This window comes from Gobio gobio, assembly GCF_949357685.1.
Source record: "Gobio gobio genome assembly, chromosome: 20".
Lineage (NCBI taxonomy): Eukaryota > Metazoa > Chordata > Actinopteri > Cypriniformes > Gobionidae > Gobio > Gobio gobio.
This window is the reverse complement of record NC_137113.1, coordinates 28,069,746-28,085,877: the sequence shown is the minus strand read 5'-3', so window position 1 is coordinate 28,085,877 and position 16,132 is coordinate 28,069,746. Positions and strand designations below refer to the sequence as shown.

Genomic DNA, 16,132 nt, shown 5'->3' with positions numbered 1-16,132 from the left:
ATGTCTTATATTTCATAAAAATATCAATACTTAAAACTGTGTATGTTGTTGTCAGAGAAATTCCCTCAAATATAGCTAATGTCCTCTACAGAGGCAAAACCTCTATTCTGGGTCTCATGAGGATATTTCTGTCTCGTGCAGAGTGACATTTATATTTAGATGTCACTTCCGAAACTTTGCAGCATGAAATTGGCTGTCGGTCCTCTTAACAACAATATTTTTATTTAATGAATGTTATAGACTGTAGCCTCGAGAGCGAGCCAAGATGGTTATATACGATCACTAAAATGCTGTTTCTTTGTCAGTTCATCGCGATCTCACAAAGTTCCGTTATAAAAATGAAGTTGTCAACAATAAATCTCTTACTTACATCGTGTCTTGACTTTGTTTGTTAACCTACTCACTGCTGCAAAAACACGTGTGTAAACATGCACATGCCATTCCCATTCTAGGCAATGCATCAAAAACACGCTGTAAAGAGCTCGGACACAAATTTGCATATCTGCCAAATCGGTTTCGCCAATATTATTACAGTATCAACTGAGGGTGCTTTTGCTTGCGTTTGAGGGTGCTTAGCACCCCCGTAGAACCGGGCCTGAATGATCATATGATCTATTTCACTTAATTAAATATTGACAAAAGTTTTGGGACATCTGTCTTTACATGCACATGAACTTTAATGACATCCCGTTCTTAATCCGTAGGGTTTAAATGGAGTTGGCCCACCCTTTGCAGCTATAACAACTCAACTCTTCTGGGAAGGCTTTCCGCAAGGTTTAGGAGTGTGTTTATGGGAATTTTTGACCATTCTTCTAGATTTCTTGCATTTGTGAGGTCAGGCACTGATGTTGGATGAAAAGGCCTGGCTCGCAGTCTCCGCTCTGATTCATCCCAAAGGTGTTCTATCGGGTTGAGGTCAGGAATCTGTGCAGGCCAGTCAAGTTCCTCCTCACCAAACTCACTCATCCATGTCTTTATGGACCTTGCTTTGTCTACTGGTGAGCAGTCATGTTGGAACAGGAAGGAGCCATGCCCACACTGTTCCCACACAGTTGGGAGCATGAGATTGTCCAAAATGTCTTGGTATGCTTGGTTCCTTTCACTGCACCTAAGGGGCCCAGCCCAAACCCTGGAAAACAACTCCACACCATACCCCCCCCCCCCTCCACCAAACTTTACACTTGGCACAATGCAGTCAGGCGAGTACCGTTCTCTTGGCAACCGCCAAACCCAGACTCATCCATGGGATTGTCAGACAGAGAAGTGTGATTGGTCACTCAGAGAACACGTCTCCACTGCTCTAGAGTCCTGTGGCGGCGTGCTTTACCCCACTGCATTCGACGCTTTGCATTGCACTTGGTGCTATAAGGCTTGGATGAGCTGCTCTGCAATGAAAACCCATACCATGAAGCTCTACACACTGTTCTTGAGCTATGTTCCTCAGCATGCGCTGACCCCCGCTCTGTGGTTTTACGTGGCCTACCATGTCATGGCTGAGTTGCTGTTGTTCCCAATTGCTTCCATTTTGTTATAATACCACTAACAGTTGACCATGGAATATTTAGTGGTGCGGAAATTTCACAAATGGACTTATTGCACAGGTGGCAATCTATCACAGTACCACTCTTGAATTCACTGAGCTCCTGAGAGCGACCCATTCTTTCACAAATGTTTGTTGAAGCTGTCTGCATGCCTACTGCTGCAAAGCATGCTTGATTTTATACACCTGTGGCCATGGAAGTGATTGGAACACTGAATTAAATGATTTGGAGGGGTGTTCATTTTGGCAATAGGGTATTTGATGCAAATTTATTTTTAAATCCTGGACCGAAAAATTATGAGAAGTGAATGAACAAGCTGTAAAAACAGCAGTTTAGTTGACAAGAAACTGAGCATAACTGTGTTCTATGTTCTTTCTAACTAACTACTTGTTGGCAGACTGATGTAGAGAAAGTTCTCTGAATCCCTCTCTGTGGCGCTGCTCATTAGGAGACATACCACACATTCCAGTCCCACTGCTGTCTGCTCACTCAGCACCTCACATCAGTCACACTGGGCACACTGGGAAAATACAATTACAACCACCAGACAGCACAAATATGTACATATCTGTTACATGAAAGACTTGGCCTACCTGAGAAATCTAAAGTGCACTAATGCAGAAATTATCAGCTTATTGTATATTGTATTTTAAAAGAACACTTTCCATAAATACAGTACAAAAGAAGACCTGAAAAATGAATTAGGTTGCTCACAAAATGTGGGACACAGCTAAATGTATAGACTTAAATCAATAGAACTTTATTTTCAGAATTTTGACATTGTAGAATTGTGTGTTCTATAAATTTAATTGCTGAAACTGGGACAGGACAAAAACACAATTTTAAGGGATCAAATGAGAATGTCTCAAACTGTCCACTCACATTTGGTCTTCCTCACTCTTAGGCGAGATATACACTTTTCCTTTATTGAGACAGGAGATTTCACCAGGATATAATTGATTCATTATTATAAATAAACATAAACAATATACATTTAAATATTCAATATTTATTGCGTAACAAAAATATTACATTTACACCAATCTGTACATAAATTACAACTGTGCTGGTGTCATTTCTGCAACAGGCAACACTTTTGCTGCTTTTACGTTTTTTTTAAGGTTCATATACTTGTGTACAGTGTCTGTAAAAAAACTGAAAAATGTTGAAATATTTGTATTCTGTCATTTCTTGTCAAGCTGTATTTTATTCAAATTAAGCAAAAAGTGAATATTATAGGCTATTTAATGCAAAAATATTATTTCATTGTTATGTATTTATAATAAATAAAATGCTAGCTATGGAATTAGCCACAGAAATTATACAATAATGTGAGATATGGTGAAAATGTGCATTACAATAAAAAATATATCTATTTAAAAAATCCTGTTATGTCCACTATTGGACATTATTATTAGATAAATTATAACAGCGAGAGTGTGAAAAAATATTTCCACCTGTTTTAGTAAAGGATCATCTATCTTCACAAGCTGCAGTCTCTTCCCGCTCAGCTGCATTCAACGATCTCATGTGTTTCATGCAGGAGGCTCATGACCTGTTGCTCTGCCGATTACTCAAATGCTCAACTTTTCTGTAATATGACTGTTAAAATGTCATCAACATCAATGCATCAACATTGAGTAATATTTTATTTTAAATTAAGTGTGACTTAATCCAATGAAAGGTTTGAAAACCTGCCTTGCATACAGTATCTCTAATATAAACATGTATCAGCGCAAGGTTCATATTTCATATTCCATGTTAATATTGCTGAAGGTATGCTGTACCAGAGCTGGGTGGTGACAAGTTCAACACACACACGTGCCATTTAGTAGATAAATCAGTCAGAGTACCACCTGACTGAGAACTCAAAGCATGAAGTTCACGTGATATATGCCTTCAGATTGAGGAACACTAAACACTGCAAAAAAAATTAGAAAAGTTGTTAAAAAGTTTCATTTTAAAAACATGTTTAGATATTTTTATGGAAATACAGTTACTGATTAAAAATACTGTTTAAAAATGAGAAAAGATGACATAAAAAATCACATGGTTTAAGAAAAAGATTAAAGATGACAAAAAATCACATGGTTGAAGAAAAAGACTAAAATGCTAATGCAAAGCCACAGATCATTTCAAGTAGTCTCTTTAGTGAAAAACTGTTTACAGCATTGCGTGTGGCCATCAGACCTGAGGTCATTAAAGAGCAGGTAGAAGTTGTTACGTGGTCCAGAAATGGTTGCTATAGGTATTCAGGCAATGTGTTAAGTTACAGATCATCTTTTACAAGCATTTTAATAACACCCTGAGAATGAGGACAGATAAAACACAAGGCAGAAGCTTCACTTCACATATCAGATATCCTACTGACCTATGGCCTAAATACATCAGCAAAATATTAGATAAATGTAAGTCTCCTTTTTATCTGATTGGATTGATTCCCTTATCAATGAAACCTAATATTCTCTCAATTTCAACTACTTTTTTGTCTTAATGTCTTCATGTAAATATGTGTATGTACATAAAAGATTCAACAACTGAGACATGAACAAATTTCACAGACATTTGACAAACAGAAATGGAAGGGGGTCAATTTCAAAAGTAGCATGCAGTCAGTACAGTATGTGCTGTGGCCACCAGCTGCTTTAAGTACTACAGTGCATCTCACACTCATGGACCTCTGGATTTACCAGTTCTTGCTGTGAGATACACTCTTCCACCAAGGCACCAAGGTGTTTTTCTGAGTTATTGTATTGTAACTTGAATTGCCTTCCGCCTGTAAACATTTGGTGTGAAGTCTGTTCAACAGGTGCATGTGCAATAATTGTTTATGGTTCATAAACCATATTATTCAATTATTCATATGGCTGAGGTAGATGCTTGATAGATGCCAGACCTAATTTAAAGTGAGCATGAAACGAAAGTTGCGATAGTCTTTTCTTCCCTGTTTGTAAGGTATATCCGAGAAAACCGGCTTCATAGAAAACTTCCTTGGATTAGTGTTATTTGCTATTGCTCATCAGAGAAGAGACACGATAAGTTATTTTGATTAAAGATTACAAGGGTTCATGATTAAAAAAAAAAAAAAGATGTCCACATATAAATCCTTTATAATAAATACTGAAATATTCCACAAAAATTTTTTAAAAATTATGCATTTTGATTTCATGTTGATCTTAATAATACAGATGGCGGATTAAGTAGTGGTGAGAAAATCATAAATGTTTTAGTTAACTTTGACAGCCCTAAAAAATACATTTTTCTTTTCTCTCAAATTTACTCCCTTTTCTGTAGCACCAAAAAAATTATTTTAATGTTCAACCTGTTGAACACGTGATACAATTATTTTAAAAAATGTATTAATGGGGCAGTGTTCTTTAATTTGTATTTTTCTGAGCTGCTATGAGCAACATTTCTGAATATCGCACAGACTGTCTTTATTTCTTGATACTGTGCAGTCTCAAGTTTAAATGAATAAATGAGATACACTGTAAAAAAAATTCAGGTCTCCAATTGAAAATTTTCAAGTGACCGATCACATCTAAATTTTTCAGTTGGCCAATTTGAATTTCTGTGAATTGATGCAATTTAATTCACAGAAATACATTTTGGCCAACTAAAAAATTTAGATGTGATCGGTCACTTGAAAATTTTCAATTGGAGACCTGAATTTTTTTTTTACAGTGTACCCGGTGTCCATTGACTCCAATGACAATATTTTGTCCTTTTCATGATGCTGATGATACAAACAAATATTAGGTATTATGGATGAATCTCTCTGGCTAACACCAGTGGAATAATCTGCTTGTTAAAATATGCTACATGTAGACTCCCACAGTGCTTAAGAAAACTTTGAAAATGGCACTCAATTAGACATGGTGCAATGTCACTAATATTCATTTTAACAGATAAATTCTTTACATCCTGCTGCATCATTTCGCAGGTTTATAGAGCCTGGCCATGTGGAGAACTAGTAAAATGGCAGCTGCCATGCAAGTCAACCACCCATGTGACTCATTACTCTAAGTGATTCATGGACAGCTCCATTAAAAATAGTCACAGGGTGTGACAATTTTACCTGCTCTCATAACAGAAGTACTGTAAGTGATGAAACCCAAGAAGAAAACAGCCTCATAAATGAAGACAACTCCCCTAATATATGAGACAGTCAAAGCTGATTATGATGTTATATGTCTCCATATAACTTCATGAACATGTCCTGTCATCTTTTGTGTGTTATGTGGAGTGGTGTTCTGTGGTTTCAGCTCTGTGGACAGCTGTAAGTCATCCTTGGATAGACAAGGGGCTCTATGGCGGCACCTTAAGTTCCCCTCAGGTTTCATTTCCATTCCGTCAAATGTCTCCCAAAGGCATTTGACTTCTGAAAATGGTATTTTTTTCCATCCTCAGCACCCCCCAAACTTGTGACATCACAGTGACATGGGACACATCAGATGTGGGAGTCACTGAACAACAGGACCATGGCCTTCTCCAATTGTCGCCTCCACATATATAAGTGATGCTTGGCTTAGATGCTATAGTTTTGACACAAGGAATTTTCAATTTCAATCATGGGAATCCTACAGGTCGATGGTACTGAACTGGTAGGCACTTGGTATAACTTATAAAGTATAACTTTTTTGGTATAATTTGATATTTTTGGTTCAAGATTTCATTTTCTTCTGTGCATATTGGAATTTTAGGTCCTGATTTCCTGTTATCCCTGCTCAGTTTTTTTTTTTTTTTGTACAAAAGATATACTGGGGCAGTTGTGGCATGTGTGTGTTCACTCGCTACTCCTAATGTGTGTGCACTAACTTGGATGGGTTAGTATGAGTTACCATATTGTCCTTACGAAAAAGAAGTATACTTCAAGTTAATTTTATGAAGTAGACTTCAGTAAAGTTCAAGTATATTTTCAAGTATACTTTATGTAAGTATACTACACTGGTAAAGATGATGTGTTGGATTTACTTAAAATATATATGCACCATTTTTGCATCACACTTTTTAAGTAAACCCAACTTGGAATACATTTACATAAAATTAACAAGAAAACCTTTGTTATACGTACTTAAATATTTGAGTTCACTCAACATTCTTTACTTAAAAATATATGTTAACACAACTTGCACATACTTGCATGTTACATATATTTTTTTAAGTAAAGAATGTTGAGTGTAATATCAATGTACTAATGGTAAACTTGTGAGTGCACTATTTTAATACTACTTGGGACTAAATTGGCCCACTTTTTAGTATACAAAAGTTTCGTAAGTAACCCTTAATTAACTAATTGAATTAACTAATCCTTTCCATTAAAAACATTTTTTTTTATTCTAGCTTCATGCATCATTTTTTTTAAACAATTGAATGTGTTTAATAAAAAAAGCAATATTTTAAACAAAAAGCTGAGAATGTTTTTCTTTTTTTTGTCAAAGACTACGAATCCGATTCAGGTTGATGATCAAAACATAGATGGAGTAGATTGAGACACGCCCAAAGTTTCACAGTTGTTTTCCTCTTCATGGGTTCAACATTTAAATTTGTAATATTAGGCATGATTTTGATTTATATGCTGTTTAATGTTTGATGTGGACTGGCCTACACAAAAATTCAGATACTCAGAGTTAGGAACCAGAGTTGGGGAAAGTTACTTTTAAAAGTAATGCATTACAAAATGTTGTTACTCCCTAAAAAACTATGCGTTACTTTTTATGGAAAGTATTTGAAAACAAACATATACTGCTTGAGAAATTTATAGGGAGATAGATATAGGCTACCTCTTTTTTCTATCAATACTGCATTTTCTGTATTTTATAATGAGCATTTTATAATGTTTTAAAAGGGAAAGTCCATCAAAAAATTAAAATTCTGTCATTTAATCACCCTCAGGTCGTTCCAAACCAGTACTTTCTTTCTTCCATTGGACGCCAAAGATGTTTTAAAAAAAAAAAAAATCATTTAAAAATATAATTTAGTCTATTCAATGGAAATCAATATTCACCAAAACTGTTTGGTTACTAACATTACATTATTCAAAATACGTTATTTTGTGTTCTGCGGGAGAAAGTAAGTCATACAGGTTTGGAATAACATGAGGATGAATAAATGATGACAGACTTTTCATTTTTGGGTGAAGTTTTGAGTGATTGCTTTGGTTATCATTATATAGGTTTTCTATTTTTATGGTATTATGATTTTAGGTTACAGACATCACAAGTGGAAACAAAGAGCAGGACGATCCTGTGGCACAGAAATATCCTCCTGAAGAATGCAAGAGCTCTGTTGACCATCATCTGACAAGCCATAATAATCTTCAGAGTGAGGATGGTTTTAATGTAAGATAAAGATTTGTTAAGCATGCATTTGCATAGCAAGCATATGTGATTAGAACTGTATTTTCTTTGACTTACTGAATAATTTGCAGACTGACAACAGCACAAATGACCTCCAGGAGATTCTACAGGGGAGTCAGAAGATAAAAAGCAGTACACCAGTCTACAAAACAGAGTCTGGACAAGAGATAGTGGTAAACAATGGTCGCTGTGCTTCAAAATAATCATTAATACGAGATTTCAAACCCTAAAGTAATCATATCTCATCGTATCACAGAATGATTTTGTTGACGAAGATGACTTCCTGAAGGCGGCGGTGGAGAACAAATTGCCAATGATCAAGAGTTACCTCGCCAGAGGTGCGGACCCAGATGCATGTGATAATGTGAGTGTTTACCCAACACACTGAAGAAAAGTCAACTGGTAGCACTAAAAGACTAAAACACAAAATACTTTTTTTTCTAGTTCAACCGTACAGCTCTACACAAAGCTTGCTCACAAGGAAACGTGGAGATAGTGAACGCACTGCTAGAGGCCGGGGCTTCAATTGAAAATAAGGACAAGGTATAGCCTAATGAATAATGGTTACATGTCATTTTTCTATGGATACAAACGCACATTAGTGCTTGATAAAAGTGTGCAAGACAAAGACAAGGATAATATTTTAATAATACTGCTTAAAATCCATGAACCAAGTTCTGAGAATTGTTTTATTTATGTCAGTTTCGTATGCTTTTGAAAAACTTTTATACCATTTTCAAGAAAAGTCTGACATGGTGTAACCAAGTTAAAAGTATGGCATTTTTTCCTTACTCTTGGAAAACACATGAATGTACATATCTAGTATTCACATATTTTTTTAAAAAAAGTAATCTAATTAAAAAATATTTTAACAAATATTATGAATTATTAATTCATAAACATTTTGGCCACACTTTAGATTAAGGGTCCAATTCTCACTATTAACTAACTATGACTTTTGCCTCAATAAACTCATAATTACTGCTTATTAATAGTTAGTAAGGTAGTTAAGTTTAGGTATTGGGTAGGATTAAGGGATGTAGAACGGTCATGTAGAAAAAGGCATTAATATGTGCTTTATAAATACTAATAAACAACCAATAGTGAGAATTGGACCCTAAACTAAAGTGTAAACACATTTTTATTGCATTAACATAATATAGAGGATCACAATGTAGTCAACTGTTGCATATCATCAAAAAAAACAAAAATAGAAAAAAAGAAAAAAAGAGGAAACCTGTAAAAAAAATGGCCTCAACATATAATTACACCATAAAAATAACTTTTGAGCCTCAATTATCTTTGTCATGGGGTCAGGGTCTCACTTCCTGGTTTTTCCCCTACAAAGTTTGTTTTAAAATTTTATATTTTCAACACAACTGCTTATATACATTTTTGCTGCACTTTAAATATATACATTATACAAAATTTTCATTAGGTGTAATTGCATTTTTTTTTTTTGGGATGCCAGTGTTCTTAGTTCTTACTCTCATGGTTGTGTTTAAATAGCTTCAAGCAACTGAAGTTCACTGGGCTTGTCGTGGCGGCAGTTTGCCCGTGCTGGAAGCGTTACTTAAACATGGGGCAAAACTGGATTCCAGAGACAAGGTAGAAATTATTCGACTGCACATTTGTTTTAATGATATATCTGGTGTGGTCTGACAATGTCTCTTGGGGTCACACTTGACGTCCTCAGCTTGGCAGCTCTCCTCTTCATGTGGCAGTCAGGACAGGACATTATGAGTGTGCTGAACATCTCATACACTGTGGTGGAGACGTCAACGCAAAAGACATAGTAAGAAATGGGGCAACACAGACTTTTGTTTCAGTAAATAGTTAATTACCACTTTAATGGTTACTTTAAATGTCATTTTGTATCAGGAGGGTGACACACCAATGCATGATGCTGTCAGACTGAATCGCTTCAAACTCATCCAGCTTCTTCTGATGCACGGAGGAGACTTAAAACTCAGGAATTGTGTAAGAATTCTTAAATGTAATGTTTAGCCCTGGGGTGGGGTAAGTTGATCCTGGAGGGCCACTCTCTTTCAGAGTTTGGCCCTGTCGCACCCTAAACCCTCGTGGTCTTTCTACCGGTCCACACTTTCATGACGTAACGCCGCTTTGACTGTCGGGAAGAAGTCAGATGCAGAAGTGTGCATCGAGGGCCCATATCGACTCGCGAGCACCCTTCCGAGACCTAAAATGACAAATGGAACATTCTACGGTCTCTTGGACTTAAAGGGTTAGTTCACCCAAAAATGAAAATTCTGTCATTAATTACTTACCCTCATGTCTTTCGACACCCGTCAGACCTCCGTTCATCTTCAGAACACAAATGAAGATATTTTAGTGTAAATCTGATGGCTCTGAAAGGCCTCCATTGGCTCAATGCACTTTACACTCTCAAGACCCTTAAAAGACACTAAAGACGTTGTTACAAAGTGCATCTCACTACAGTGGCTCTACAATAACTTTATGAATCGGCGACAATAGTTTTTGTGTGCAAAAAACCCCCTAAATAACGACTTATATAGTGATGACGATTTCAAAACACGGCCTCATGAAGCTTCGAAGCGTTATGAATCAGTGAGTCGAATCATGATTCGGAATTACTGCTGAAATTTGGCAATTCAAACTGCTGAATCGACTCACTGATTCATAACGCTTCGAAGCTTCATGGCTGTGTTTTGAAATCGTCATCACTATATAAGTCGCTATTTAGGGTTTTTTTGCGCGCAAAAACTATTCTCGTCTCTTCATAAAGTTATTGTAGAACCACTGTAGTGAGATGGACTTTGTAACGACGTCTTTAGTGCCTTTTAAGGGTCTTGAGAGTGTAAAGTGCATTGAGCCAATGGAGGCCTTTCAGAGCCATCAGATTTACACTAAAATATCTTCATTTGTGTCTGAAGATGAACGGAGGTCTGACGGGTGTCCAACCACATGAGGGTAAGTAATTAATGACAGAATTTTCATTTTTGGGTGAACTAACCCTTTAACTGTAAGTCCACAAGACCGAAAGTGCATATGAAGTGTGCCATTTGGGACAGGGCCTTTAGCCCCAACCCTGAAAAAAAAGAACACTCACCTGCCTGTAACTTTAGTAATCCTGAAGACCTTGATTAGCTTCAGGTGTGTTTGATTAGGGTTGGAGCTAAACTCTGCAAGAGAGTGGCCGATCAACGTTCCCCACCCCTGGTTTAGCATACAATTATCCTGTTGTTGATGTATTAGGATGCTGATACTGATTTTGGCTAATAATGTACTTATTTAAGCTGTGCACAGTGCCATCTTCTGGTAATAAGTGGGGAAAAAGCTCTCTAAAATGATTTTAGCTGACATTTTTGTAAAGTCTTTTCACTATTGTTTGGTCACACTTGCCGTTGCTTTGTCTTCTCCAGGAGGGAAAGTCAGCGATGGACAGTGTTTGTGAGTGGCAGAACGGAACTAAAACAATCTTTGACAACTTTAAGGATGGTAAAAAATAGAAGCAATAGCAATGACCACCAGTAAAACTTTGGGGCACAATATGCTCAAACCCTGCATTTTAGATTGCCTGCATATTAGAATCTAATATTTAAGGAAAGTATATTATTGAGATCTGCATGACATTACACCTTTTTTAGGAATGATGAAAGTAATGAGAAACTTGAAAATGGAACATAATGCTTTCTATTTTCACATGGAAATGCATCGCCAGATATATCTCTGCACCCAAGATTAGATTTGGCTTCATGCTTAAGTATTGATCATGATTTATTTTATTTCTGAATGCATTTAGTAAGACATGAGCAATTTTGTACTGCTTGCACTTCTTCCAAGGTTGATTAAATTAATTTAGTTTTTAGTTCTGTATACATTTTAAGCAGATTGCAACAATTTAAGGAACAGGGGAAAACATTATATATACATTTTTTTAATTACTTTAGCTATTATTAGGGCTGTCAAAAGATTAATCGCGATTAATCACATCCAAAATAAAAGTTTGTGTTTACATAATATATGTGTGTGTACTCTGTTAATTATTATTTCTATATAAATACACACACAAGCATGTATATATTTAAGAAAAAAATATTTATATATAAAACATTTATATTTATATATATTATAGATTACATAAATGTATATACATGCAAACATTTCTTAAATATATACATGAATGTGTGTGTATTTATATAGAAATAATAATTAACAGAGTACACACACATAACTTTTTTAACACAAACTTTTATTTTGGATGCAATTAATCGCGATTAATCTTTTGACAGCCCTAGTTATTATACTTGAATACTTCAATTCCAGCTGAAATACTGAGACTGGCTACACTAGTTCAATTTTGGCCTTTTTAGATGCTGGAGTTTCCTCTTCTTGCTTCTCAGGAGTTTGTGGTTTCTTCATGGTGTGAACAGCACCAAATGCAGTAGCTCTCGTCTCTGTTATAAAGAATCATGAAAATCACCAGTGAACATTCACACAATTTTAAACAAATGTAATCTCAAAAAGATGGACTGAAAGATCAATAAAACCTCTCTCATGCCCACCAGTATAAATGCATACTCTGTAAAATCAACGAGCAGGACCATGTGGCATAGACTTATGCCTATACTGAAGAAATGAGAAATAGTGAAGCTCTTTCCAATCTATTTACCTCCATGGAGCAAAACAGATCGACAGTTAGTAGAAACGGCAGCTTTGGCGTCTCCCTCAGACAGGCTGAACACAAGCCCCCTAAAATCTCAATGAAGGAACATACGGTGCCTTAAATGTACCTTGACATAGTCAGACAACTTATTCATATTCTAATTTAAAAAGGATACAAATTGGCAATGTCATATGGGCCCCTCAACTCAAGAGGCTAAGGAAAGAAGAACAATAGATGGCAACGTCATACTGACCATACAATACAGCAATATTGAAAATATATATTAACAAAATACTTTTTACCTTTTCTGCTCCACTGGACACTATTATATTCTATGAGGGGGGGAAATGCAATTTCAGAATCGGCGTAACATGTTATGGGCGTTTACGTGTAAAAATGGACAACATACTTTTCCTTTGCAGATTTCCATGAGCATGAAGGCATTGGCAATGGTGTATCTTCTCATAATGCTGTCTCTGATGGCTGCTGCATAACAGATCTCAAAGAAAACCCCCCTGTCAATAGCCTGACGTGACAAACAATATGACAGGGATAGTTGAAATTCTCTTATTTCTCAATGCTCATGTTGTTTTAGAGTGAGTTCACACTTGTAGTTTGGCCTGCTTGGTCTGGAGCACAAAAAAACCCCAAAACATTTAGTCCTGGTCCGCTTAGCTTTCACATTGGCATTTTAATACTGAACCTAAAGATATCACTCTAAAGGCATAGGGATATTTTCACAATCTTATCAGTCGTATATTTCGTAAATATTTTTTTCTATAATGTTGTTGTGGTGTGTTGCGTGTTGTGTACTAATGCAGCTTTGAGTTCAAGACAAATTTCCTGAAAAGGACAATAAAGTATAATAAAAAAAAATGTGGTGTGAACTATGTCCTCATATTCACATTGTTGTAATTTGGGTTATTTTATTATCAAAACTACTTTTAAATAAATGCCCCATTGCTGCTTGAAATCATCTAGGTGGGTCAAAGACGAAACAGGGGTTTTCAAGCATCAAAAAAAAAAAAGTGTAACACCGCTTTAAATGTATTTTTTTCCTGTACATTAGAATGTGTCCTGTTTAATTTTATATTTTCTTAGCAAAAAATAATGACTATCACACATTTACCATGATTTACAGAAGACACCCACTAAAATGTCATTCAGTGTAACAATATTTATGTATCAGAAAATCTTATTAGGCATATTTAAAACAGGAATCATTTCATGGCATATTAAAAGACTCTATTTAAGTATCAAAGTCCAGCCCACAAATACTAATTAATTGTAATGTTTAAATCTTTATACTTTGCCACTATCCTTCAAACCACTAGGTTTACCTATTTGCCAGCAAGAAGTTTTTGTAAGGAAGTGAAAATCATTTAAAATATAATCAAATTTTGTATGATCACATTATTTTATATATTTTAATGATTACAGGTTAGAATAAGTATATTGTTTAATTTTTTACATACATATATCTGTTACACTGAATGAAAAAAGCATTACCCTGAATGACGAAACTTCTTCTTCAGCTTATATTGCAGGCCATAAGCTGGCCATCTATATCAAAAAGTGAGCTTGACCAGTGAAGTTAATCACAATTATTCACAACATCTACTTATTTTTAAAAAAATCAAACAATATAAATGTTTTTTTTGGCATTTCACTGAATGACGTGCGGTTTTGTAACTTAGGATACCACACCATGAAAAGGTGGAATTATCAAATATTTAAGAGCAATGAATTCACTTTTCTGCAGCTCCACATGGTCTTCAGGGCCTTATGATGATGTCACAGATCTGTTTTTATATGATTTCAGAATGGCTTCTTGATCCTGTTACACTGAATGATCTCTTACAAACTGGATTTTCGGGACAAAAGTCCCCTGGTTATTTAAATACTTAAAAAAATAAGTAAGACATAGTCCTTTTAATATAACACAGCCAACACATATTTGAAAATGCCAAGAAAACAAATATATTTTTTACTTGTCATTTTATACATTTATTTAAAGATGTAATGGCAAAATCAAAGTCCGGACCATTACGCTGAATGACAATTTTACACTTTGGAACATTATTTCCCCTAAATGTTGACATTTTATTTTGACAAAAGTTATTTGAAATAGTAAAGTAGACAGTTTACTTGCATTTAACATGTTTTTTATGTATATAAAATGACTTTTGTAAACATAATTTGATGCGGACACCAAAATTGTGACGTCTCGTCTTTGACCCAGGTATGGATATAAAATCTTATAAACTTACCCCATTAACTGGAGCCCTTTTAAAATGGAAAGGCTGTTTTTCAGTCACTGCAATGCAGATAATGTCGACATCAAAAGTCATGCAGGCTGCCTGGCTCAGATGAGGGAAAACATACAAACATTTTAATAACACAACTGTTGGTTGTCATCAGAAATGTAAAGAAAATAACTAATAAACTGGAGCTAATTCAGAATTGCAATTTCACTTACATGAAAGAGCTTTTCTGTCTTGGGGTACACCGCCACAAGATCAAAGTTTTTGTATTCATTGGTTGGTCTCTGAAGAGAACAACAACAAGAGAATACAGATCTCACCATGTGGATAAAAATGTAACAAAAATGCTCTTGTTGTTTGTTTCTTTATGATATACTCACAAAATGAGATGCATCAGAGGCCACAATGGTTAATCGATTCAGTACTTTAATGGGTGAAGATTTCCCCTATGAAAAAAACCCCAAACAAACCAGAGACTATTCATTAAAAGAATATTCATCATGGTTAATTATGTTCTGGAAACATGCTGAAGTAATTTACCTGTACTATTGGGAATTTATCAAATATGTCTGACACACTCTGTGGCTTAGGGATTTCCTGCAATACAATAAAATAAGAGCATCATCACATGAAGTCTCAAAGTGCACAGATGTGTAACGTTAACTGCTTTTAATCATACCGTTTTTTTCTGTTGTGGTTCAACTATATAGTTTATTGCGACTGTTGAGTAGCCAACTGAAATATAAAGAGTAAAACATTATAACAGCATTAAGAGTTTCTCTTTTTAAAAAAAGTACAGCAGCCCTAGGCTTTTATTTAACATCTTTTCAAATATGTTAGGACGACTAAGCCTTCACAATCAAAAATTTATTATTAATGAACACTTTATGAGTTAAACTGCTGATTTTAAACAACATTGCAGTGACTGTAACTAAGTTAACGTTACTATTACTGACACTTACGGTGAGCAGCTGTCTCTATGATGCTTTTGAGTCTCTTCTTGTCATTACAGCTGATGATGTTTAAATCCACAAACACCGACATCTTTCTTCCACTGACCCGCAAACTTTGTACAAGCGCAAATTTATACTTTACTTCTTATTACACAAATCTAAACCATTTCAACTAACGTCCACATGCACAAATACACTCGACTAGTACACGCTGAAGCGTGGACCACGTGAGCTTAAGGGAGCTTTGTGGGCTATGTAGTTCAAATATGCCAACTCTTACCTTAGTTTTGCAAATTCTGTCACGTACCTGAACTACAATACATTTACTTCCTTTTTAGGGGCGGGGCTACGTCTGTAGCGAGCTCTC

At 35.5% G+C, this 16,132-nt stretch overlaps 2 protein-coding genes across 3 annotated transcripts; one reads left to right on the top strand and one right to left on the bottom strand.

Moving 5' to 3' along the window:
• Nucleotides 1-1,008: 1,008 nt before the first annotated feature.
• On the top strand, nt 1,009-11,391 carry ankrd1b (ankyrin repeat domain 1b (cardiac muscle); the record flags this gene model as incomplete). Its single annotated transcript, XM_079846309.1, has 9 exons — nt 1,009-1,083; nt 7,748-7,882; nt 7,972-8,073; nt 8,157-8,264; nt 8,345-8,443; nt 9,410-9,508; nt 9,597-9,695; nt 9,782-9,880; nt 11,305-11,391. The coding sequence occupies 9 exons, from the start codon at nt 1,009-1,011 to the stop codon at nt 11,389-11,391; spliced, it is 903 nt and encodes a 300-aa protein (XP_079702435.1).
• Nucleotides 11,392-11,650: 259 nt separating this feature from the next.
• rpp30 (ribonuclease P/MRP 30 subunit) lies at nt 11,651-16,004 on the bottom strand. 2 transcript variants are annotated; one of them, XM_079845893.1, is made up of 12 exons: nt 15,775-16,004; nt 15,492-15,547; nt 15,353-15,409; nt 15,193-15,258; nt 15,028-15,096; nt 14,819-14,908; nt 12,958-13,074; nt 12,851-12,880; nt 12,724-12,761; nt 12,555-12,634; nt 12,314-12,339; nt 11,651-11,918 (listed from the first exon to the last, which is right to left on the bottom strand). In XM_079845893.1, exons 1-12 carry the CDS (start codon nt 15,854-15,856, stop codon nt 11,895-11,897), a joined length of 735 nt encoding a protein of 244 aa, XP_079702019.1. In that variant the 5' UTR covers nt 15,857-16,004; the 3' UTR covers nt 11,651-11,894. The 2 variants fall into 2 exon arrangements, with proteins under 2 accessions (XP_079702019.1, XP_079702018.1); XM_079845892.1 differs by lacking the exon at nt 11,651-11,918 and having other exon boundaries at nt 12,142-12,339; nt 15,775-15,992.
• Nucleotides 16,005-16,132: the final 128 nt, after the last annotated feature.